Source organism: Stegodyphus dumicola, chromosome 4 (assembly GCF_044657685.1).
Source record: "Stegodyphus dumicola isolate Sdum_Otavi_A_Nest chromosome 4, ASM4465768v1".
In the NCBI taxonomy this organism is placed as follows: Eukaryota; Metazoa; Arthropoda; class Arachnida; order Araneae; family Eresidae; genus Stegodyphus; species Stegodyphus dumicola.
This window is the reverse complement of record NC_140771.1, coordinates 177,048,941-177,073,580: the sequence shown is the minus strand read 5'-3', so window position 1 is coordinate 177,073,580 and position 24,640 is coordinate 177,048,941. Positions and strand designations below refer to the sequence as shown.

At 32.6% G+C, this 24,640-nt stretch overlaps 1 protein-coding gene across 3 annotated transcripts in view; it reads right to left on the bottom strand.

Moving 5' to 3' along the window:
- LOC146997753 (transcription factor IIIB 50 kDa subunit-like) overlaps positions 1-24,417 on the bottom strand; it is a 47,786-nt gene extending 23,369 nt beyond the window's left edge. Inside the window, exons 1-2 of one of the 3 annotated variants that reach the window (XM_085815807.1) lie at positions 24,214-24,417; positions 12,401-12,503 (exon numbers count right to left, since the gene is read on the bottom strand). Coding sequence is in view for 1 of the 3 variants with exons in the window: in XM_085815809.1 (XP_085671935.1) it covers positions 12,401-12,445 (45 nt within the window). In the remaining 2 variants the exon portion in view is untranslated. The remainder of the gene's footprint in view (positions 1-12,400; positions 12,504-24,213) is intronic. The other 2 variants (XM_085815809.1, XM_085815808.1) reach the window with 2 other exon arrangements.
- Between the last annotated feature and the right edge of the window lie 223 nt (positions 24,418-24,640).

The following is a 24,640-nucleotide window of genomic DNA, read 5'->3' as shown; positions in this document are numbered from 1 at the left end:
TTTCTTCATGCTCTGAAAAAAATGAATGCTTTTTGGGCTGGGTGATACCTAAGGATGAAAAGTGGATTACCTATGAAAACATCGTTAGGAAAAGGAACACTGCCCTCTCCACCTCTAACCAAGCCTGAGCCTGAATAAGAGAATGTTGTATGTACGGTGGAACATCCACGAACCGATGCATCACGTGCTTTAGGAACCTAAAAAAAGCTCAATTCAGAGGGATACTGTCAGCAAACAGACCACTGAAACAAAGCAGTCAAAGATAAAGAGACCGGCGATGTTTAATAGGAAGCACATCATACTGCATCATGATAATGCTGCTTTGGTGATTCACAGGATATGCATAGAGCTAGGCTGGGAAATTCTGCCACATCCCTCATTCTCCCCAGACCTAGCAACTTCCAATTATCCCTTGTTTCTCTACTTACAAAATTTTTTTAAGGGTAGAAAATTCAAACCTGAAGCAGATGTCAGCCAAGCACTACCTGAGTTCTTCACCTCTAAGGACAAGACATTTTTCAAAACTGGTACTCACAAAATGTCATCACAATGGCAAAAGGTTATAAGCAATGAAGGATATATTGTACAACAAATATTATTAAATGCACGAAAAATGTGTTATTTGCTTTCACTTCCCACATGGACAGAATTTTCTGGTAGACCTAATATTAATTACACCCTCTAATAAGATATCTGCAAAAGAACATGCAAAGAATATATTCTTATAATTATAGCTATGTAAACAAGATTACATTAAACTTAGTTTATACTCCTATTAGAATATTTAAAAACAATTTAAATCCAATAACAGTATCAAAATTCACAGGAAAAATTTAACTATTTTCAGTTATAAGAGTAAAATATGTCTATCAAGCCTCCCACTTTACACCTGGAATTTTTTATTTGCAATTTGCTTGCAGTCTTAACAGTTTGGCCACATTTCTCAATGCACATATATGTATTTGTTTAAAGGTACTGGGACATATAATGCTGAACACATATATGGCTGGGTACTGAAGAGTAGATACAGATTTTACTACCACAAAACATTATATTAACTATAATATAGTGATAAATATAATGATATCTTGTGCTGCACACATAAATTTATATTTTGATTACATGCATGATACTGTATGTGAAAGCACAACAATTTTCATTACATTTCAATCCATTACAATTTTTATTTCAGAGTCTGGCATCAGAAGAAAATTTGGCTAATAAAATACGAATCTTAGTTAACACTATATATTTAAAATGTTACTCAGCTATTTTTTCAAAGCAAACAATCAAAAAAAAAAAAAAAAAAAGTGGGACATATCTGAAAATGTTTCTGCAAGATTAGAATGTACACTAATTCAGCTTTGTTTATTCATATGCACAACATTATCAGTTATTAATAATTTTCTCCTTTCTCTTCTTTTAAATCAAAATCAGGATACAAAAATAAACATTCAAATTATTGATTTCTGATTTTTAATAGGTAGTGAATTAGAAAATTATTTTATAATTAACACTTATAAATTCAATAACAAAAAGATTGGAAATAATTTTTAACAATTAAAATTTGAAAGCATAAAAATATAATGTAATTACTTTCTACTTTCATGAAAATAATAAAAAATTGGTATTTTTCCATTAAATACCTGCAACACATTTTGGTGTGTGTGTGTATGTTTGTAGGTGTGTATAACGGAAAAGTACAGTGGATGTGGAATTACAACAGTGAGTACTCATTATGAGGATTCAGCACAGCAGAACATTATTAATTGTAAGGTATTTCTCATATTTGTTCCATTTTTCAAATTAATGTTAGTTACCTTCTCTTATTAGAAAATACTGAATAACGGAGATTTTTCTAGAAGGTAAAATAATTTGTTGACTTAATTTGTAGGCTTAAATACTTAATTTCCTGAATTAAGAATTTTTTTAAGATGTTGAGTTAGATAGGAAAAATAAATTATCACTCATACAAAATTTTGCTCTTTTTTAGAAGCATCAATTGCCAAAACACATTAAAATCTGACTGCTTATACAGAATTCTTTGTGAAACACTGGTACTATATTTACTGCAAACAGCACTTCATATTGTGCTTTCGCAGGGTTAAACTCTGACTAAACAAAGCCTGATATGAGTAAAGAAATGAAGTGTGATTCTTTTTACTGAATAGCCATGAACAGACTAATGTTAAATTTCTCAGCCATTCTTTTCTTCTCAGGCTGAAAAACTACCCCTTTTTCTAGTGTGAATCTGCCTTTTTTGAGTAAACTTTCTCTACTATAAAAATTCCTTAACATGTTTGCTGCTGATCACTCACTACTGCATGATATACTTTATCACTGAAGAGAATATTAAGCGCAGGATCATTTGGTGTCCACCAAAATCATCGCGGATGACAATGTCATGGTACAAAAACATTGTGCGAGAAAAGAAAGCAAAGAGAAAACATCGCATTTCTAAAACATCAATGGTATAAAATATTGTGGTCAGAAATAGTGGTTTAAAAAATTCGAAGTTTAAAAACATCGTCGTCAAAAATATTGTGGTAAAAATTAAAGTACCTACAAATCATCGCATGATGATAACATCGCACACATGCGTTTTCAGGTTTCAAAAGTTGTAAATGCTTCTTTGTATGATGATTTGGGAGTGCAAGAAGAAAAGAGGGAACCTTTTACTTTTATATTTCACATTTTTGAACAAAATAATAAATTTTTGCTGAAAAAAAAAAGAAGGAAACTTCAGCATTTAAAAATTGAAAACGAGTAGAAAATTAATGCAAGTTATAGAACTTAATAGAATTTTGAATTTACATAGTTAATTAAGAAAGGCCATTAATAAATTAACTGCTTCTTTTATAAAGTTTTACTGATAATCTTTTTACGAAAAATACAGTCTAAAAATGCTTAGGTAAAGGAAGATAAATAATTGCATGAGGTTACTTCTATAAAATTTGCTAAAATTAAATAAAAATTGGTTTCTTTCACATTTGTTAACTTGATATTGCTTTAGTGAAAATTATACATTGTTTTAGTGACAATTATATATTATTTTGTTTCTGTTTATTGTTACATTTAGTGTTACATGTCAATATGGGGTTTCAAAAATGTATGTGTGTTATTGTCATGCAATGATTTATAGGTACTTTGTTTTTTAAAACAATATTTTCGATAATGATGTTTTTAAACTGCGAAGTTTTTTAACTACTTTATTTTTTACCACGATATTTTGTACCATGATGTTTTCTCTTTGCTTTCTTTTTGCCCATGTGTGGTGTTACGGGCGTGATCGCCAAAAGTGTCGATACTAAGAATATCAAGTACAAATTGATTTTGAGTAAATACTTAAACTAAAATTTGGTGTTTAGTACATTGCATAATCATTACTAAATAGATTAACAAGACTTACCCACTGATGCATGCATGAGCCGAATATTTTCTTTTTCCAATCTCATATTTATTTTATTACACATACTTTCTGGATTAAATAAGACACATTTATCACACACATATACATACTAAAATATCATAACTTAGATACTCGCAATGCGATAACTCAAATGGAATGTCCGTGGAGTGCTGAAGCGTGACTATTCGCACAATCCTGTCCCATCGAATAATTTTGCGGTTGAAACGTGGTCAATTTCATCTTCGTATTATCGCGCTGTCTGGTTACACACTCATAAGCTCTTCTTTTTTCCTTTTTTATTCATATTATTTTTACACACGTCATCACGTTTGACACATTGCTGGTCAAGCACATCTTGAAGTCGAACAGTTACTTATATTCTGCTTGCATGTTTATTTTACGTTATTCGCGTCAGCCGGACTTAGTGAGTCTCAAATCAAACATCTACTTTAAGTACTGGATTTCTTCATTCTGCTTCTTTCTCGGCAAAATTAGACAGGAACAAATGGCGACTGCTGAGTGTGTGTGGCCCGAAGTCCCACACACTCGCTAAGCTCGACGTCAGGCAGCAAGAGGGGAAAAAACGAAAAAGAGAGAGACAAACCAGTCCTTCCAGTTTTTATACCTTTCGACGCACGTGCTCGCGCGTGATAACGATACAAGAATCGATGTAGTCACACTGTTCTCACATTCCCTCCGGCCGAAGAAAAAAAAAAATTGTCCCATCACTGGACAAATGAAATCCCTCTCTGCTGGACACACTTGAACTTTCGTCTGCATTAGATACACATTGCACACCAATCTTTACATCATTTGCAAAGGCACTGCACTTTATCATTTCGTTGGCACTCCATACATTCCTCATTCTATGAACACAGTTGAGCTTTCGTATGGACTATCACACATATTTCACGTTAATATTTCACATTGCTTGAAAAAAAAAACACAGCATTTTAAACATATTTTTTACATTAGTATTATTCTTTTACGTACTCATGCATGTCTACTCTTTCCTAAAATATCACCACAGATGCGATTCCAGGCAATGAAAATTTGGCACTTAACACACATAATTTACAATTCACATATGATTAAATATCCACTCAATCACTTAAACTAAGAACATTTGCATTATCAATTTTGATGGAACTCCTCTTAACCATTGTTTACCTTATTTCATTCTTTACATTTTAGAATCACATTCACTATTTCATTACATAGCTACTTTTATCATTTGATCATATTCATTTTACATATACATTTCATATACCAATATGTCATGACATTGTTACAAGCTACATTTGTATTAGATCCACTACTAAATTACATACCTTCAATTTGATTCAGCAGTAAGACAAGGAGATTTGAACCACACTCTTTTTTTTTTTTTTTTTTTGAATCTGCTACCTAGTAATCAATGAGACCCCGCATAGTACAATTCAATTCTTCTGGTATATGGACCAGCCAACTCTACCAAAATCGTGCAATTAGCGCTTTATTACACTAAATTGACCCATACCACACATGATCATCATTCATTATCTAGCTTGTACACATACTACATTCTTATCATAATCACAACTTCTTTACACTTTTTTTTTTTTTTTTTGATTTGCTGATCGACAATTTACAATTGTGTTACACTCCTAATTCTCCTTTTGTGTTGAATCTACTCTTGAAGGCTTTTGTAAAAACAATTTACTTACGTGAACTTTAGTGGTTTTATTCTCTAATTGTATTATATAATTGTCATTTCGTAGCTTTTTAATGATCTCATATGGCCCCTTGTATTTTGGATGTAGCACCCTTCGATCAGTAAATTCCTGCATAAAAACTTTATCCCCCGATTTCAATTCTGGAATTTTTCTCCCTTTCAAATATTTTTTTGCACAATTAAAGTATTCATCCTCATTTAATTTTACTTGTTGCTTATCTCTACTCAATTGTTCCTTTATTCTTTTGGAATATTCCTGGAAATCTTCTGCTAATTTAAGAGGATCATTGCTATCTATGGGAGTATTTAATGTTCTACCGAAAAATAGTTCTGCTGGTGAAAATTGAGTTACAGAATGTTTAGCATTATTATAATACAGTTTAAACATCAGTACTTTTTGTGGCCATTCAAATATTTTGTTTGATATTGCTGCAATTGATTCTTTCATTACCCTGTGAACTCTTTCAATCAACCCATTGAACTGTGGATAATAAATTGAACTTTTTCTGTGTTCTATTTTAAGCGATTTTAAAAATTGAGTAAATTCTGTGGAACAAAAATAGGAACCGTTGTCTGATAACAAAATTTTTGGAATGCTAAATCTGGCAAAATAATCATTTAAAGATTTTATGATGGATTGAGAAGTGCAGTTGTTAAACGGAACTGTTTCCAAATATCTGGAATAATGATCAATGATAGTGAGTACATAAAACTTATTATCTATGGATCTTGGCAGTTTACCAACTATGTCTATAGCTATCATCTCTCCAGGAGCAAGATCTTTCTTAGGAATTAGACGTGGCAGAGTGTTGTGAGGTCTAGACTTATTTTGTAAGCAATCTGAACAATTTTCTACAAAACTTTTCGTATCGCTGTACATACCTTTCCAATAATACTTTGCCTTTACAAACTCATATGTCTTTTGAATACCTAAGTGAGGCGCATGAACTGTCTGTAATACATCTTTAATTAATGCCTTAGGAATTAGAATTTTATTCTGGATACTTCTGTCTTTCTTTCTTATATTTACAGGTTTTAATTTTATCATTACTACATCTGTATGACTATCAATAAAATATTGTTCTACACTTTCTTTGTGGTTATCCTGTAATTTTTTTTATAACTGATTTTATGTCTGGATCACTTTGCTGTTTACTAATTATGTTTTGAATAGACAAATTATCATTGGTCTTAAATATATTTACATTGTTTACCACTACATCCTCTGAAACTCTTGACAAGTAGTCTGCTGGGTTTTTTAAACCAGGAATATGCTCCATCGTGTATTGAAATTCCTGTAAATATAACAACCAACGTGCTACAATATCTGGCTGTTTGTCAAGACTAATATGGAAAGTCAGAGGTTTAGCATCCGTTAATATTATAAATTTTTTCCCATACAGATGTTCGTGAAATTGCTTTACTGATCTGAAGATTGCATAAAGTTCTCTCCTAATTGAAGGATATCTAGCCTCAGCTGGTGTTAAAATTTTTGAGTAAAATTGTACTGGGAAAAACTTTTCATCAGTTTTTTGCATTGATATGCCACAAATGGCTGATCTAGAAGCATCGGTTACTAAATATAAAGGTTTATCATTTTCTATGTTTTTTATTGTGGGTTTTTCTAAAATTAATTCTTGTATTTTATCTAATGCATTTTGGCATCTCTCGTTCCACACGAATGGTATATTCTTTCTTGTTAAATTTACTATTGGCTTGACAATTTCTGCATAATTAAAAATTAAGTGTCGAAAATAATTTACCATGCCTATGAATGTTTGAACCTCTTTCACATTTCTTGGCCTAGGAAATTTGGCTACTTTATGAATATTCTCCTCTGAAGGAGCAAAACCATTCTTATTAACCGAAAAACCTAAATACGTAATCTCTTGTTTACATAACTGCAATTTGGCTGGGTCTAATGTTAAATTAAATTTTTTTAACTTGTCAAACACCTTTTGTAAAATAATTACTAATTCATTTATACTGTTAGCTGCAACAATTATGTCATCTAGAAAATATTGTAAATTTGGACCCTGCAATTCACCTAAACATTTTGATATTAGAGTATGGAAATAAGCAGATGAATTTTTTGCACCAAAAGGTAACCGAGTTGGTTGAAAATTGCCAAGTTCCGTGCAAAAGGCTAATTTTTCTTTATCTTTCTGATCTAACTTTATTTGAAAAAATGCTGACTTAAGATCTAGCACACAATAATAACTTTTACCTGCTATATTATGCAAAATATCTGAAATCTTAGGTAGACATATTTGATATGATTCAGTTATGCAATTTAACAATCTATAATCTACTGCCATTCTAAATTTTAATTTGCTAGGATCAGTATTAGGTGGTGCTTTCTTTTTGACAAAAATTACTGGAAAACTGTAACTCGATGTCGATGGCTCTATAATACCTGCTTCTAACAATTTGGCTATCTCCTCCTGGGCATATTTTTTAGCAATGCGAGGAATAGTGTATGGTCTAGTTTGAATTGGAAAGTTATGTAATAAATTAAATTGTGGCACGACAGCATCAGTCTCACCCAGAGTGGTGTAAGATTTTGAAAACACAGCTGAATTTTTCATGAGCATTTCAATCATCTTATTTTTTTGTTCTGCTTCTAAATGACTTACATCAAAATCATCTGGGCTTAATTCCTCCTTTCTTAATTTTTTAATTTCTTTTAAAGTTATATGGTTAATCTGCAAATTTTGTTGCTCTCTAGGTTTTTCAAATTGTTTTTCTTCGACTTTATATACCTTACCAATCTTTTCACCCTTTCTTAGAATAATTGTGGAATTGGAATTGTTTTCAATTATGGTGAATATATATTGCCTGTCACTTATCTCATGAATTGAATCAGTCACACCCATCTTGCCCATTTTTCGCCTGTCTGGTGAGAACATTATTTGCTTTTCTTTCTGCATATTAATTGGAATGCTTAACTTTACTATCTCTGCTGTATTTGGCGCAATTCTGGTATTCAATACTACTCTTACAATACCCGACTCCTCTGGTCTACTATTCTTGTCTACCTTTTTTGCATTAATATTAGTACAGTTTTTTCTTTTGTCCAAAAGATCAAAATATGTGTTATCAATGATTAACTGACTTTTATCTGCATCTATAAGTATCTTATTTTTTTGAATGAAATCATACCCTAAAATCATTTGATAATTTGTGTTCCAATTATGTTGTGTAACAAAAAATTGGTTGGCAAGCCATTTATTTCCTAAACGAAATTTTAAGTTTACAGCAGATACATATGGGATAGTAGCATTATTTAGCGTATGTATTCTTACAGATCTGCTTAAGTAATGAATCTTTGTGTAATTTTTTATTACTTGCAAGGTGTCTGGCTGTATTAAGCTTAAATTTGCACTTGTATCAAGTAATGCTTCTACCACAAAGTCGCCAAATTTGATTTCTATTACTGGTAATTCTGTGATACTATTAGTCTGGCAAGAAGCTACCAATTTTTGTTCATTACTTTCTTTAATTTTGTGTCGGAATCTTTCATGTGTATTTGGCCTATTTGAGTTCCTTATTTTTTATTTTGTCTTGTTTCCCCCAAATTTTTTTATGGGCACTTGAGTAATACTTTGTGTATCTGGGAGGTCTGCAAGTACCCTTCATTAGTTTAAATTATTTGTACGAGTATTGTATCTTCTGTATTGTGGCCTATTTCTATTATTGTTCTGTAGTCTATTACCTTGCGTGAAAGCATACCGACTATTATATCTATTCCTTCTATTGATAAAGTTACCCCTATAAAAATTTCTTCTCTGGTTGTTTCTAGCCTGTCTATAATATTGAAAATTATTGTTTGAAGGAAAATAAGGACACTCTGTAGTCCAATGATTCTGTTGGCAAATATGACAAGACTCTCTATTACTACTACTTTGTGTAGCATTATTTTCTAGGCTAGTTACATTGTTTACACTACCATTAGGTAAAGTTTCATTGAATTTTTTTGACAAATCCTCAATGGCTCTATTATTTTGCATTTGTTGCATAATTAATGTATTTAATTCAGGTGAAAAATCATGTGTCTGTGAGCTATTACCAGAATCCTCCAATGCTTTTTCTATGTTCTTTGCCTGTTTAACAGCAGTAGCAAAATAAATAGGTCCTAGTTTTTTAACCTCCAGTCTTAAATCTGGTCTGAGAGCTTCTAAGAATTTTGAAAGCATTGCCTTTTGAGTGAGGTTATGTACCTCTTCACTCGAACTAGGAGAGCACCCAAAATATTTTGTGGCATAAGTATTCACTTTTTCCGCTAAGTCCTCGACTGACTGATCTGGGGTCTGTCTAATTGAGTTAAAGTTATTTTGAATTGTGTCAAATGACTTAGATTTTGCAAATTTTTTACTTAGTAATGCTTTTAAATCATCAAATGACATATCTTTACACGATTCATTATCAATTACAAATTTTAATGCTTTACCCCTCAATTGAATTTTTAACACCAAACTTTTTCTGTTCTCATTCCAGTTCTCTAAATTTGCCATTTGGCATAACTGATCTAAAAAAAACGTTATATTTTCGTCATGCTCCCCTGAAAAAGTAGGCAGAGCAGTAGCCAGACTCATATTCATTACATTATTTTTCTTAGCCATTCTGAATCAATTTACTATACTTTAGTACCACTCTAAATTACTACTATTATTACTTCTAAAGTATAGTACATTCATAAATACACTATTGTAACTTATCGAAATTTTTCACATGGATACAAGTTATTACATACTCCTTACCACACAATATGATATACATTCAGGAATAATTTCTTAAATACTGACCAATTTTGAATTGATATTACCATTTTCACATATCTATTTTTTATCATTAAATTATTTCACATTAGCAGGAAACAGTCATATGGAATTCTCTCTCTCTCTATATATATATATTTTACATATGCAATTTTCAACTTTTTCTTAATGATTCATATCAGATAAACACAAAATTCAAAATTTTATCCAATCATTACTAATATTCACCTATTTGATATCAGACATCATCACAAAATTCAAAATATTTAAGCAATTATCAAACTGGAATCACATGTGTAGTTATATTTTTAGGCATAAGCATAAAATGGTTCTCTACCTGAAATGAAACAGTTAAAACTTAATTTCCCATTTTTTTTTTTTTTTTTCTTTTGTCACGGCACCATAATGTGCCTTTATTATTATAATCCTGGTCACGGCACCATAAATGTGGTGTTACGGGCGTGATCGCCAAAAGTGTCGATACTAAGAATATCAAGTACAAATTGATTTTGCGTAAATACTTAAACTAAAATTTGGTGTTTAGTACATTGCATAATCATTACTAAATAGATTAACAAGACTTACCCACTGATGCATGCATGAGCCGAATATTTTCTTTTTCCAGTCTCATATTTATTTTATTACACATACTTTCTGGATTAAATAAGACACATTTATCACACACATATACATACTAAAATATCATAACTTAGATACTCGCAATGCGATAACTCAAATGGAATGTCCGTGGAGTGCCGAAGCGTGACTATTCGCACAATCCTGTCCCATCGAATAATTTTGCGGTTGAAACGTGGTCAATTTCATCTTCGTATTATCGCGCTGTCTGGTTACACACTCATAAGCTCTTCTTTTTTCCTTTTTTATTCATATTATTTTTACACACGTCATCACGTTTGACACATTGCTGGTCAAGCAATGTGAGAACAGTGTGACTACATCGATTCTTGTATCGTTATCACGCGCGAGCACGTGCGTCGAAAGGTATAAAAACTGGAAGGACTGGTTTGTCTCTCTCTTTTTCGTTTTTTCCCCTCTTGCTGCCTGACGTCGAGCTTAGCGAGTGTGTGGGACTTCGGGCCACACACACTCAGCAGTCGCCATTTGTTCCTGTCTAATTTTGCCGAGAAAGAAGCAGAATGAAGAAATCCAGTACTTAAAGTAGATGTTTGATTTGAGACTCACTAAGTCCGGCTGACGCGAATAACGTAGTAAAATAAACGTGCAAGCAGAATATAAGTAACTGTTCGACTTCAAGATGTGCTTGACCAGCAATGTGTCAAACGTGATGACGTGTGTAAAAATAATATGAATAAAAAAGGAAAAAAGAAGAGCTTATGAGTATGTAACCAGACAGCGCGATAATACGAAGATGAAATTGACCACGTTTCAACCGCAAAATTATTCGATGGGACAGGATTGTGCAAATAGTCACGCTTCGGCACTCCACGGACATTCCATTTGAGTTATCGCATTGCGAGTATCAAAGTTATGATATTTTAGTATGTATATGTGTGTGATAAATGTGTCTTATTTAATCCAGAAAGTATGTGTAATAAAATAAATATGAGATTGGAAAAAGAAAATATTCGGCTCATGCATGCATCAGTGGGTAAGTCTTGTTAATCTATTTAGTAATGATTATGCAATGTACTAAACACCAAATTTTAGTTTAAGTATTTACGCAAAATCAATTTGTACTTGATATTCTTAGTATCGACACTTTTGGCGATCACGCCCGTAACACCACACCATGATATTTTGTACCATGACATTTTCACCTTGCATTGTTTTCTCTGTGAAGTTTTAGCTGCGATATTTTCAATTGTTAACCGGATCATTCCGTGGGGTGATGTTTCAGATGCCAGTTACATGCAGGTATGAGAAAAGCATCGCCTTATTTGTTTATTCTCCAGTTCAATCAGCATTTACATTTTGAATATGTACACTGGTACTAGCTTGAAATGAGAATGTTAGAAGCTAGTTAGTGTGTTGATATTTAGAATTAGAGATATTAAAATCAAAAATAGAATTTAGACAGAACAACTTAAATAATGTTTCTAGATCTTCCAAAGCATAAATTGTGGCACAAGTTAACAGTTACCTCTAAACAGCCGTGAAAATCATGACTTGTATATTCATAACGTAAGAGATCATTCGTTATTCAAGGTACTTTTTGTTCAGATAATTTGTTCTTGAACCAAACTGCTTGTGACGAGAAATGTTTGTAATCCAAGGTTCTGCTGTATGAGTATACATATATATAATCTGAAAACTCATATATAAAATGAAATAGCAATTCCTTTGAGTTTAGATTAGCCTAAGGTGTAATGATCAATTAATCTGATTGCTTGTATTATTAATTTTAAAACAAATTTCAAGTATCATCAAAGTAAAAATCATAAAGTGGGCATTAGATACAATAATTTAAAAAAGTGTGGATGAAGCCTTAAAGTGATTAAAATGAAATGATATACTTACGTCTTCATCCACTGCAAATTCTCCACAGTTTTCACAAAGCTCCATTTGGGAGTTTATTAATAATTCAGGTGTTTAGTCATTCATACAAACTGTAATTGAAGACCTGAAAAGGAAAGTTTCATATTTACAAAAATTCAGTATATTTATGTAATGAATTTTAAACTACATATGACAAATTTGAACATTTAAAATAAATATTAAATATAGCATAAATTTATGTGAATTAAGAAAAAACATTTACAAAGATAAAACTAGCTATGTAAGCCTGAAAGTTTGCAAAACATCTTTTTGATAACACTTTTAAAATTTTTACCAAGGTTACTATTCTGCCATATTTTATGCAGTAGATTATCCAAATAACGTGACTGGACTGCATTATCTTCTTTGGTGTCATATCCCTGTAGAAATATAAGGTGAGATGTGTGGTCTTATACAGGTAAAAGCGTTGTTATTACAACTTTGAGAGGATCATGATTTGATAAAGAGAATGGAGGAGTGTAGTACTAAAATATATATGTAATAATAAAATTCCATAGTCAAGAATACACTTAAAATTCTGACTGTATGTTCTTTTCATTTTTAATGGTGATGTTCTCTTATTTGAAAGTACGTGGAATTAAATCCACAGCCCCGTAGTCAATTGTTTTTCCCGCCTTTTCTACACGTACAGTTTTAGAATGTTCTGGAAATATTTAAAGCGAACTGGATTGGTTGACGAGGCTGACGTCATTTCTTGGAAGCTCCACCTTTCCAGGGGCTATAAAAAGACTCGGAAAAGGAATATCAGGGCTTTTTCTTAAATGTCACAATGCAGTAAACTTCATACAGAAAGTTATTAGTAAACAGAAAAGTTATTAGTAATTCTTTTTTTTACTCCGGATATCTGATTTTTGTAACTGCTATTTCTCCTGAACAATAATAAATGGATCCTGTTTTTTTAAACTTATCGTCTGATTATTTAAGCTACGACTAAAGCTGATACATCACATATATATTTCAAACTGTTGCTTAAAATTCTGAAGTTCCTGCACAAATCCAGCGTGGGAATATGAACCATTTTCTCTGTTCTAATGTTAATGGATAATACTCGTATCTCTACTATGGATCGTTAACTGATAACACTCGTGTACTTATGTCAGTAAGCAGTGAAATATATACAGTGCTTACTGTTTTAACAGATGCAATAGGTAATTTATTTATCGGAAACCGGTTGATGAATGATATGGAATTGATATTGTGAATTCAGAAGACGGATGGTATAGATTTTTACATTAGTATTTCTTTTCATTTGTTTGATACAAAATAGCGACAAGTTATGTAAAAACAGAGACTTGGTGAAAATGTTCTTGGAAAATTGTTGGAGAGATAAGAGCCAAGGTTAAAACAATGAATATTACTGCATACTTTTGCCATACATCAGTTAGAGTGTGCTTCATCGAAAGGGCAAGTCAGAGTGCCTCATCAAGATTGCGGGTGAGTGTGCCTCGTCTAGAGTGCGAGTCAGTCCCTGCAGAGTCGATTGAGTTGACAGCCAGGCAGTGAGTGCTGAGTGGGTCGTCGAAGAAGTCGCCGAAAGAGTCTCTTAGTGTATCGCGGTTAGTGCATCGTCAAGAGAGGGTGTTAAGGTCCGGGAACGACGGAACCCAAGAGTCGAGAACGATTAAGCAGAGTTGGGAGCTGTACTCCAGTGCTTTGCCGTGAAGCTGTCTCCACCGTGATAACCTGAAGGCTGTGTCACTGAATATGTCAGCGTGTTTATAACACTTCGACGACTGTAAAAGTGATTTTGGAGCTATCTGATAATTATTGGTAATTAAAGTATGTTTTGATACTTCATCAAGTGTCGTTATTCACTCCTAATCTATGAACCCCGTACGAACGTGAAGGAAGAAAATAGCGTAACAACTAGTGTCAGAAGTGGAATCCCCCTCCAGATTCATTCCGACCAAGGCAGGAACTTCACTTTGCCGTGAAGCTGTCTGTGTTCAAGGGACTCTGCGACTTGTTGGAAATTAAGAAAACGCAGATGACCTAGTTACATCTGCAGTCTGATGGCATGGTGGAGAGGTTTAAACTTACAATCCTGAACCACCTCTCGCTCATGGTTTCCAAAAACCAAGAAGACTGGGATCGCAAGCTGCCCCTGTTCCTGCTTGCTTAGTGCCATCCACGAAAGCACAGGCTATTCTCCCTCACAGATGCTTTTCGGTCGCGATCTCCGTCTGCCAAGTGACCTGCTCTTCGGCCGCCCTCCGGATGTACATTCCTCACCTGAGGAGTACGTGCAAGACCTCTAGGCCCGGTTGGAAATAGTACACAGGTTTGCTCGAGAGCGGATCAATATCTCGATAGACAGGATGAAGAAGAGATATGACCCAAGAGCCACCGAACATCAATTCCAGGAAAACGACAAGGTTTGGCTGTGGATTCCAAGTCGTCGTAAGGGCGTTTCTCCCACACTGCAGTCACATTGGGAGGCTCCCTATACGGTCCTCAACAGATTGAACGATGTTGTGATACGGGTCCGTAAATCCCCCAATTCAAAACCCAAGGTCATTCCATTCATAATGACAGATTAGCCCCATACTATGGCCTTAGTACTTAGTGCTTCTCATTCTTAGGGGTACCCATAATTCTTGTGCATAAGTTTTCTTACCTAGTTTCTGTGTAAAGTTTGTGTGTAGTGTAAATGTTTGTTTCTTTAGTTATGTTATCTGTATGTTTTAAAACGTTTCGATTGTATCGAATTTAGCTTCTGTCTAAGGGTTGTAGTGCCTGAAATGTGCAGTTCTTGGGAGGGGGCAGTATTACGAAATGTACAGGCACGGTGAGATAGCTTCCCAGCAAAGCAGTTTTAGGGTTGCCATAAAATGGCAAAGGAATGCAGGGTTGCCACATTTAACAACAAATTTGACGATCTACCATGGACGGATGGAGAACCTTCTGGAACGAACTCTTACCGGTTTAGCCCAGAATGTTCTCCAACGCAAGCCGAAAGCTATATAAACCCTGCTGGTGCACAGTCGGTGTGTCTGCTTTGTCTAGCGAGCTGATAGTCAGTCATTGAGTGAGAGTCTCAAAGTCTAGTGCCGAGTTGGTCTTCGAGTGCATTGAGAGAGTCTTTTAGTGCATCGTGAATTAGTGCATTGTCGAGTTTTGTCTTAGACTTGCCGAGTCGAGAGCTACACTCATGTGTTTCGTTGAGTGCATCCATTGCGGGGAGAATTTCAAGAGTATGTGGAGTTTCAAGAATGACCAAGCAGAGTTGGGAGCTGTACTTGGGTCCTTTGCAATGAAGCTGTCTTCACCGTTATTGCCCGACAGTGTGAAGGCTGTGTTGCTGAACGTGTCAGTGTGTTTATAACAGTTCGACAACTGTAAAAGTGATTTTGGAACTATCTGATTAATATTGATAAATAAAGTGTGTTTTGATACTTCATCAAGTGTCGTCATTATTCACTCCAAATCTACCAACCCCATATGAACGTGAAGGAAGAAAATAACGTAACAATATATTTTTAAAATAAACAATGCGAATTCAAAAACCTCATCAAAAATGAATAATATAAGAACACATGGAAAAAGTAAAAATGCAGCATGGTGCTAATATATGATTACGGGGCAAAGTATAAGAACATGCAGCCGGTGCTAATATACAATCATATGGTGAGGTATACAAACACATAACCAGATTTTGACGAGATATCTCAGTTGACAGGCAATTTAACCTCGTGGGCTGCTATAACAAAGAAGTACCGATTAAGCATTACACAAAATATTTAGAAAATATTCATGAATAATAAAGCAATATTTAATGTGAATATATAACCCTTCTAGGCTAACATTCATTTGGGCTAAAAAAAATCTAAATAAAAAATATTTCAAATTTATTATGTTAGGCATAATTATATTTCTGAAAATAAAGCACTAGCCAAAGGAAAGCATGACACACTAATAACATTTTAGAAGCAGTTCCAGATAAGACACTGTACAGAAATGATTAAATTCACATGGGAACAAGCAAATTCATCAACAATGGATGCTTGCTCGCATCAACACTTGCATTAAGTCATGAACAATGTCAAAGGATTTCCATTGATTAAAAATGAAGCCAAAGAAATCATACAAACTGAAAAAGCAATAGGCAACAAAGGCTTTTCAAATATGAAGAAGAGAAATTAAAGAATTAGTCACAAATGATGATTGTGAAATGACAAATGAAGAGTTGGATGAGCTTATGGTGCAGATGATGAAAGCAGCGATGGCTGAGAAGATTAAACAGACTTTAATGTGTAAAAAGTTAAACTAATTGTTAAAAAAAGGCACAATAACTATGTGATTTTGCAATGCAGACCAACCCAAATACAGAAAGAAGAGACACTTTATGAGAAATATTGAAAAACTCTACAATTCTTACCGTGAAATGTTTAATAAGTTGTCCCAAGACAAATTACCAGCTATTTAAAATCATTGTTTCATGTACCTATTTATTAAGAAGTAATATAAATCCTTTCAATTAACATTTGTTCTACTTTTCATTTTTAACGACGATAATATTTAGGTTTGTATAAGTTATACATACTTTTATAATCTGAACCATGGAGGTTAGAATAGATGAAGTAAGCCTGACGTCACAAAAGTGAAGCCAAGGAAATGTCAGCAATGTGACATCACAACTTATCATGGCCAACACACAGCATATGAGTTAGGACTACAAAACATATTGTTAAAATTAAACTGACTTGGAAAGCAACTATCAATGTCTGCAGCCTCAGAAAAGTGTCTTAAGGCATAATTTGCATAAAATACCATTGAAATTTCCATTGATTTCCCAGGTTTTAAATTTTATACATTTGTGTTATAGTTACCATTTACACAATTTAATGTAACTAGATTTTATTAAATTCGAAACAGTTATTTGCTGCCCTTGTGATTTTTCTATATACTAAGTAGAAAATCTTTTAGTTCAAGTATTAAAATTAGAATGACAGACAAACATTCAGTGATGAATAGCTAACATGCAGATAACACTGATTAGAATGTAAACAAAAACAACCAGAAATCCACATATTGCAGCAGCCATGTTTTCACGGTTTCATTTTCATTGCACAGGACATATGGAAAAAGCTTACTGCATTTAGTCTAAACTCCTTGATATATAATATATATATACATAAATCTGTTTTCTCGAAGATAAATTTATACACATACCATTTAAACAACTTTTAATATAAATTAGAAGAATTCAACATAAAAATACAGCAATATTCGGTACTTTTCCGTTTCGCCGGCGCAAATCTCGCCAAGCAGACTTTATTGGCGACAACATACAGCACATGCATAAAAAATGTTAGTTCTAAGAATTTTTTATTTTGAAGGCATAAGCATTTTAATATCGTTTAAAATTTTGTAAAAAGCCAATATATAAAGACCATAAATTTGTAAAAAGACATTAAAGTTAAGAATTTATTATGCTTTCATGGTTCAACATCCTGATTCCAGGTTCATATCACGTGACCCTAAGTGATCTCATCTCACGTAAATTACGCTACAAAAATCTAATTCTCTTAGTAATTATCTACATTAATTTCAAGTTAAATCTTAATTTTGAATGCAAGAATTATTTCAATTCATACGACTAGCTTACTCAGAAATTATGTAAAACCGTAGTGCTTTGCTTCGCTAATGCATTCTCATTAGAATTGATGAATTTAACCCTTGACTTTGCCTTTTCTATATTTTCGCCTTCGGGTGAGCGGTGGGATTGCATAATAATTGACTTAATTACCACGAATTGCCTTAGAGCATAAAATTGAACTATCTGATAAAAATTCTATGTAATTGTATGTAAGTATTGAAAGAAAGAATCAAGCTGATAAGAAATGGCTGCGATTTGTTTTGAAAATGATGCGTAAAAGGTTACCAGCGAGGATATTCCGTTTGGCATCAGTTGTACCATTATTGGCGACATTTTCGCCTGCGCCGGCAAAACGGAAAAGTACCCAATATTCTTATCAACATTTTAAATTAAGGAAAAGAAGAGGTGAAATGTCTTTTGTATGAAAATACCTAATAGCTATAATACATATTTATTGCATACATATACCTTTTGAAGGATAAAGTATGCATGCATATATAGAATAATTAAATATTCTATAAAAGAAGTTAGAATAAATAAAACAAAAAATAACAAATACCATTTTGTTCTGTAAATTTGCAAGATGAAATTCATAATGCAAACCTTAATGAAAGAAAATAAATGAAATGTAAATTATGGAAAGTATTTTATTAAATGGCTCTACGCTTGTATGCGGCCCAAGATCACCAAATGTGGCGATATGTGTTCTGCACTGGTCTTTGGCAAGATTGCGTGTTGTATGGTAACCCTTTTGACGTTGGAAACTCTTTTACTGGATTGTTTTATTTGCTGGTTGGTTCTTGTAGTGCATTTTTCGAAATTGCTAATGTTGCAATGAGAGGCGTGGTTGCAAGAGGGTATGGGAGATTATTTTTAGTAGCTGTGCATGATAGAAGTAAGGAAACACTGATGGGTATTAAAGACTGGATTGAGCCTTGTACAACTATTTTTTCGGATGGCTAGAAATCTTCGTTGATCTTTACATTATGGTAACTTGGCGTTTTTTTGGCGAAAATTTGGTGACCAACTCTCCTACAGCAACCCTCTATTTTTTTTTTTTTCCCGCCGCCATTTTGTCTTTACGAAGTAAAGACATGTTTCTTTTCTTTTTATCTACTGAACACTTCTTCCAACAATCTACTAGCCGAATTACACTTATGCTAGAAATTTTATCGAACAAAACTGCTTAATCATGACAAATATTCACTGCAAAATTGGGAAAAAGTGCACAATACCATACTCCTTATGCGTTTTTCAAAATAACACACATAAACCATGTACACGCCGACTTATTTTTACTTAAAAAAAATCCCAGAATTGCACAAAAATGGCATTGCGCACACTCTTCACTATATCCATGTACACTGCTTTTTTCTCATAAATTAGAAAAATTTCACGAAAATACATGACAATTTTCTCAATATTTAAACCCGGTAAAAAGAACATATATGAAATTACCTGATCGCGAAAAAGTATTTACCCTTTACAAATATGAACATTTCCACATATAAAATAAATAAAATATCCAAAAACTTTTACCCCTAAATCATCTATTATATTATAAACGTCACCAACGAATTCATACCGCAACCATTACAAATACTTAGTGTCAGATATTTAAATTATTTCCATGCACGTTTACTTCAACTAAAACGTATACCAAATTCCTACAAACATAAAATTCACAAAATAACTATCATTTCATTAAAATATAATTAAATTCAAAAACACTACTTAAAATATAAATGAGCACATACATTAAATTAATAAAAATTACCTTACAATCCTAATTACTTTAAACTAAATCATTGCTAATAACAATTTTCCAATAATACCAAATTCCTTTACTTCCACCTTACATTTAGAACAATGCATAAAAATAATATCCTCAAATAATTAAAAATACTAACCTAATCTTCTTCAGAATCTTGATTACGTGTCCGATAAACTTTTCTTCTTTCTGTTTCAGGATCTTTAAAATCATACTTATATGTCACAGCAAGGTACCAGGTAAAATAAATAACTTAATAAAACATCTTTATTTCTATCTCGCACAACCTTAAAGAAACATTTATTACTACCCTTTTCAATACCACTAAATACCCATTTCGAATTCACTTTAGTTACGGCCATGGGTTCCAAAAATTCACGAACACTGTTTCACACAACACAGAATAAAGCCAAATACAAAATTTCCAGATTTTTTCCCGATTTCCCCCCTTTTCCGATTAAAGAACCGTAATTCGTCCATTAATATCACATGACATATCCCATGATCTCTCATTTCCCTCACATAAAATAATGCGTAATCGGAACTGAGTGCTGCTCACATTATTACCAAAGTCCCAGGTTATCGCCTCCAAAATGTGCAAAATGTCGCCTCCACCTTTATCGCCTCCAAAATGTCGCCAAACTACCAGTTACCATATAGTAAAGATCAACCGAAATCTTACAAGGATTTAGGAAAAGAAGGTTTTGAACATTATTGTGAACCATAGTATGAATTTTGTGGATAGTGAGTCTGGCTATCATATAAATATCACAGAGAGTATGTGGCATGTTAAAGCTACATTCTGCTGTCTGAAGAAGCATCCATTATGGTAAGTGCATGTTATTTTATTGTTTTTATTTTAGTTTATTTTGTAGATATGTGTGCAATGCCTAGATTTATTTTTTTTTAAGTTCAAACAGAATGCTGTGTACATGGTATTCTTTGAAATTTATTGTTGTTCTGTTAATTTCTTAAAGCGAGGTGTACGTAGTTTGTAGATTACTTCACTGGCTAGATTCGTAGATTTTTTTTAAGTTAAAACATATTGCGGTTTTAACTTAAAAATTGATCTTTACAATATGGTAACTGGTAGTTTGGCGACATTTTGGAGGCGATAAAGGTTACTACCTGGGACTTTGGTAATAATGTGAGCAGTACTCAGTTCCGATTATGCATTATTTTGTGTGAGGGAAATGAGAGATCATGAGAAATGTCATGTGACATTAATGGATGAATTACAGTTCTTTAATCGGAAAAGGGGGGAAATCTGGAAATTTTGTATTTAGCTTTATTCTGTGTTGTGTGAAACAGTGTTGGTTAATTTTTGGATCCCATGGCCCTATCTAAAGTGAATTCGAAATGGGTATTTAGTGGGATTGAAAGGGGTAGTAATAAGTGTTTTTTTAAGGTTGTGTGAGATAGAAGTAAAGATTGCTTATTAAGTTTTATTAAGTCTGTTTGCAGGATGAAGATTTTCAACATCTTGCTGTGAACTATAAGTATGATTTTAAAGATCCTGAAACAGGCGCATATGATTGCTTTTTATTTAGCGGAAGAAATAAGAAAAGTGTATCTGCCTAGTAATCAAGATTCTGAAGAAGATTAGGTAAGTTAGTATTTTTAATTATTTGAGGATATTATTTTTATGCATTGTTCTAAATGTAAGGAGTAAATAAAGTAATATGGTTTTATTGGAAAATTGTTATTAGCAATGATTTAGTTTAAAGTAATTAGGATTGTAAGCTAATTTTTATTAATTTAATGTATGTGCTTATTTGTATTTTAAGTAGTGTTTTTGAATTTAATTATATTTTAATGAAATGATAGTTATTTTGTGAATTTTATGTTTGTAGGAATTTTGTATACGTTTTAGTTGAAGTAAACGTGCATGGAAATAATTTAAATATCTGACACTAAGTATTTGTAATGGTTGCGGTATGAATTCGTTGGTGACGTTTATAATATAATAGATGATTTAGAGGTAAAAGTTTTTGGATATTTTATTTATTTTATATGCGGAAATGTTCATATTTGGAAAGGGTAAATACTTTTTCGCGATCAGGTAATTTCATATATGTTCTTTTTACCGGGTTTAAAGATTGAGAAAATTGTCATGTATTTTCGTGAAATTTTTCTAATTTATGAGAAAAAAGCAGCGTACATGGATATAGTGAAGAGTGTGCGCAATGCCATTTTTGTGCAATTCTGGGATGTTTTTTTAAGTAAAAATAAGTCGACGTGTACATGGTTTAGTGATATTTTAATTAAATGATAGTTATTTTGTGAATTTTATGTTTGTAGGAATTTGGTATATGTTTAAGTTGAAGTAAACGTGCATGGAAATAATTTAAATATTTGTTACTAAGTATTTGTAATGCTTGCGGTATGAATTTGTTGGTGACATGTATAATGTAATAGATGATTTAGAGGTAAAAGTTTTTGGATATTTTATTTATTTTATATGTGGAAATGTTCATATTTGTAAAGGGTAAATACTTTTTCGCTATCAGGTAATTTCATATATGTTCTTTTTACCGGGTTTAAAGATTGAGAAAATTGTCATGTATTTTCATGAAATTTTTCTAATTTATGAGAAAAAAGCAGTGTACATGGATATAGTGAAGAATGTGCACAATGCCATTTTTGTGCAATTCTGGGATGATTTTTTAAGTAAAAATAAGTCAGCGTGTACATGGTTTATGTGTATGTGTTATTTTGAAAAACGCGTAAGGAGTATGGTATTGTGCACTTTTTCCCAATTTTGCAGTGAATATTTGTTTAAGCAGTTTTGTTTGATAAAATTTCTAGCATAAGTGTAATTCGGCTAGTAGATTGTTGGAAGAAGTGTTCAGTAGATAAAAAGAAAAGAAACATGTCTTCACGAAGTAAAGACAAAATGGCGGCGGGAAAAAAAAAATAGAGGGTTGCTGTAGGAGAGTTGGTTGCCAAATTTTCGCCAAAAAATCGCCAAGTTACCATAATGTAAAGATCAACCATATTGCTGTGTACATGGATTCTTGTCAAATATTTTTGGTTAGAAACTTTATGTTTTTGCTATCTAAATTTTTTTTTTCTTTCAGATTTTTAGCTTAAATTGTGTGTTCAAAACGTGGTTTTTGCATGTGCGAAAACCGCGTTTTTGGAGACATTTTAGGCTTAAAGTTCGAAATGTAGACAAAAAATTTAGATAGTAATATGGAGGCGAGAATCGACGCTGCATTTGGCGACCTGAGGGCGCGTATAAGACTAGTTCCTATTAAATTAATAAAAAGGGTTTGAAAATTAACATCTTACTTAATTAAAACACAGAACTTATTTACACAATTTTATGCATGTAAAGTCAATGAGCTGAAATTTTCAGATTATTGCTGATCACCTTCAGATTCAAGGCTAGGAGCTTTTATAACCATAAAAACTATCACCAAAGTTAAAAATCATCTGTTATCATAATACAAAGATCAGCCAAAATCTTATACACCAACACACATCAAAATTACAAAAGCTAGCAAAATTTTAAAACTGTAAATACTTCTGAAAAGAAGTCAAATTATAACGAAACTAACAGGAATTTTACAGGTAATAAAAGAGCATATTTAGAAGAAAAATATTTGGTTTAGCATACGAGTTAAAGTGACAGCATAAAAACAAGAACACGTATACATTTGCATTAATGTTCCAATTCAGATCAATAAATAATCATGCAAGGCACTTTATGAAAGTTCACTTTCTAAACTAATATGCATTTTACTTGTTTTAAATCAAGTTATTTGTAAGTACTTATGTATGAAAAAAGTATAGAATGTCAAGAACAGAAAATGAATTTATGCAAACTGCGGCAAATTTCTAGTTCGTTATAACATACATTAATATTTACTTATATATTTATATACAATAAAAAGTCTGAGATCCGGAATTGTCAGGACTCCGATTCCAGATTTGGGATTTTTAGGATAATTCACATTTCACAAACAATTAATTCATATTTTTAACTTTGTAATTTCTACATGTCAATTTACTGGATTTAAAATACTGATCTAAAATACGGAAAATTGCGAATTCTGGAATCGCCGAGGTTCTAACAAAGACCTAACGAGGACTTCGGATTTTGTCCTGTAGTAATTAATTTGTACTGATTGGTTATTAATACCAATAACACTGTTAGGTATATCAACATGACACAGCAAGACTGAATGTTTTAACGAACGAAAGATAATAAGACACTCTTATAGACATAGCATATAGTAGCTGTCATAACATTCTAGTTTCATTACTCAATTTTTCTTACTTCAAAATTAAGCTATTTTGAATTAATCTACTATGAATATTTATGTTATGAATAAAATTCAAACAAAACATACTAAATGTTACATGAATGGTCTCAAATTTAATCTTTTTATAACTTACCAACGCAATGTCTCAAGGCTACACAATACAATATTTTGTAACAATCAATGAAGCATTACGAAACAACATTTACGCGTTTTAAGTCACGTCCTGTTGAGTCTCTCTGCCCGATGGCTAGAGGAAAAATTGCTCCTTCATGAAAAATGTGTATAGATGAGCCACACTTAGTTTTGATAAGAAGAAATGGGTAAAAATATATTTACGGGTGCCCCTTGGCGATAATTGGACGTACATGGACACCGAGTTTGTGCAAATCTTTGACTTGTTATCTTGGCTTTGTGTAGCGGTTACACAAATCCAAAATAACGAGTCCAAGAATTGCACAACTCGTTATCCATGGACATATCGATCTATTTTCATTTTTAAAAAAATCAGAGAATTGTACAAACTAGACTGTCCATGTATACATCGTACTATATTCACTTAA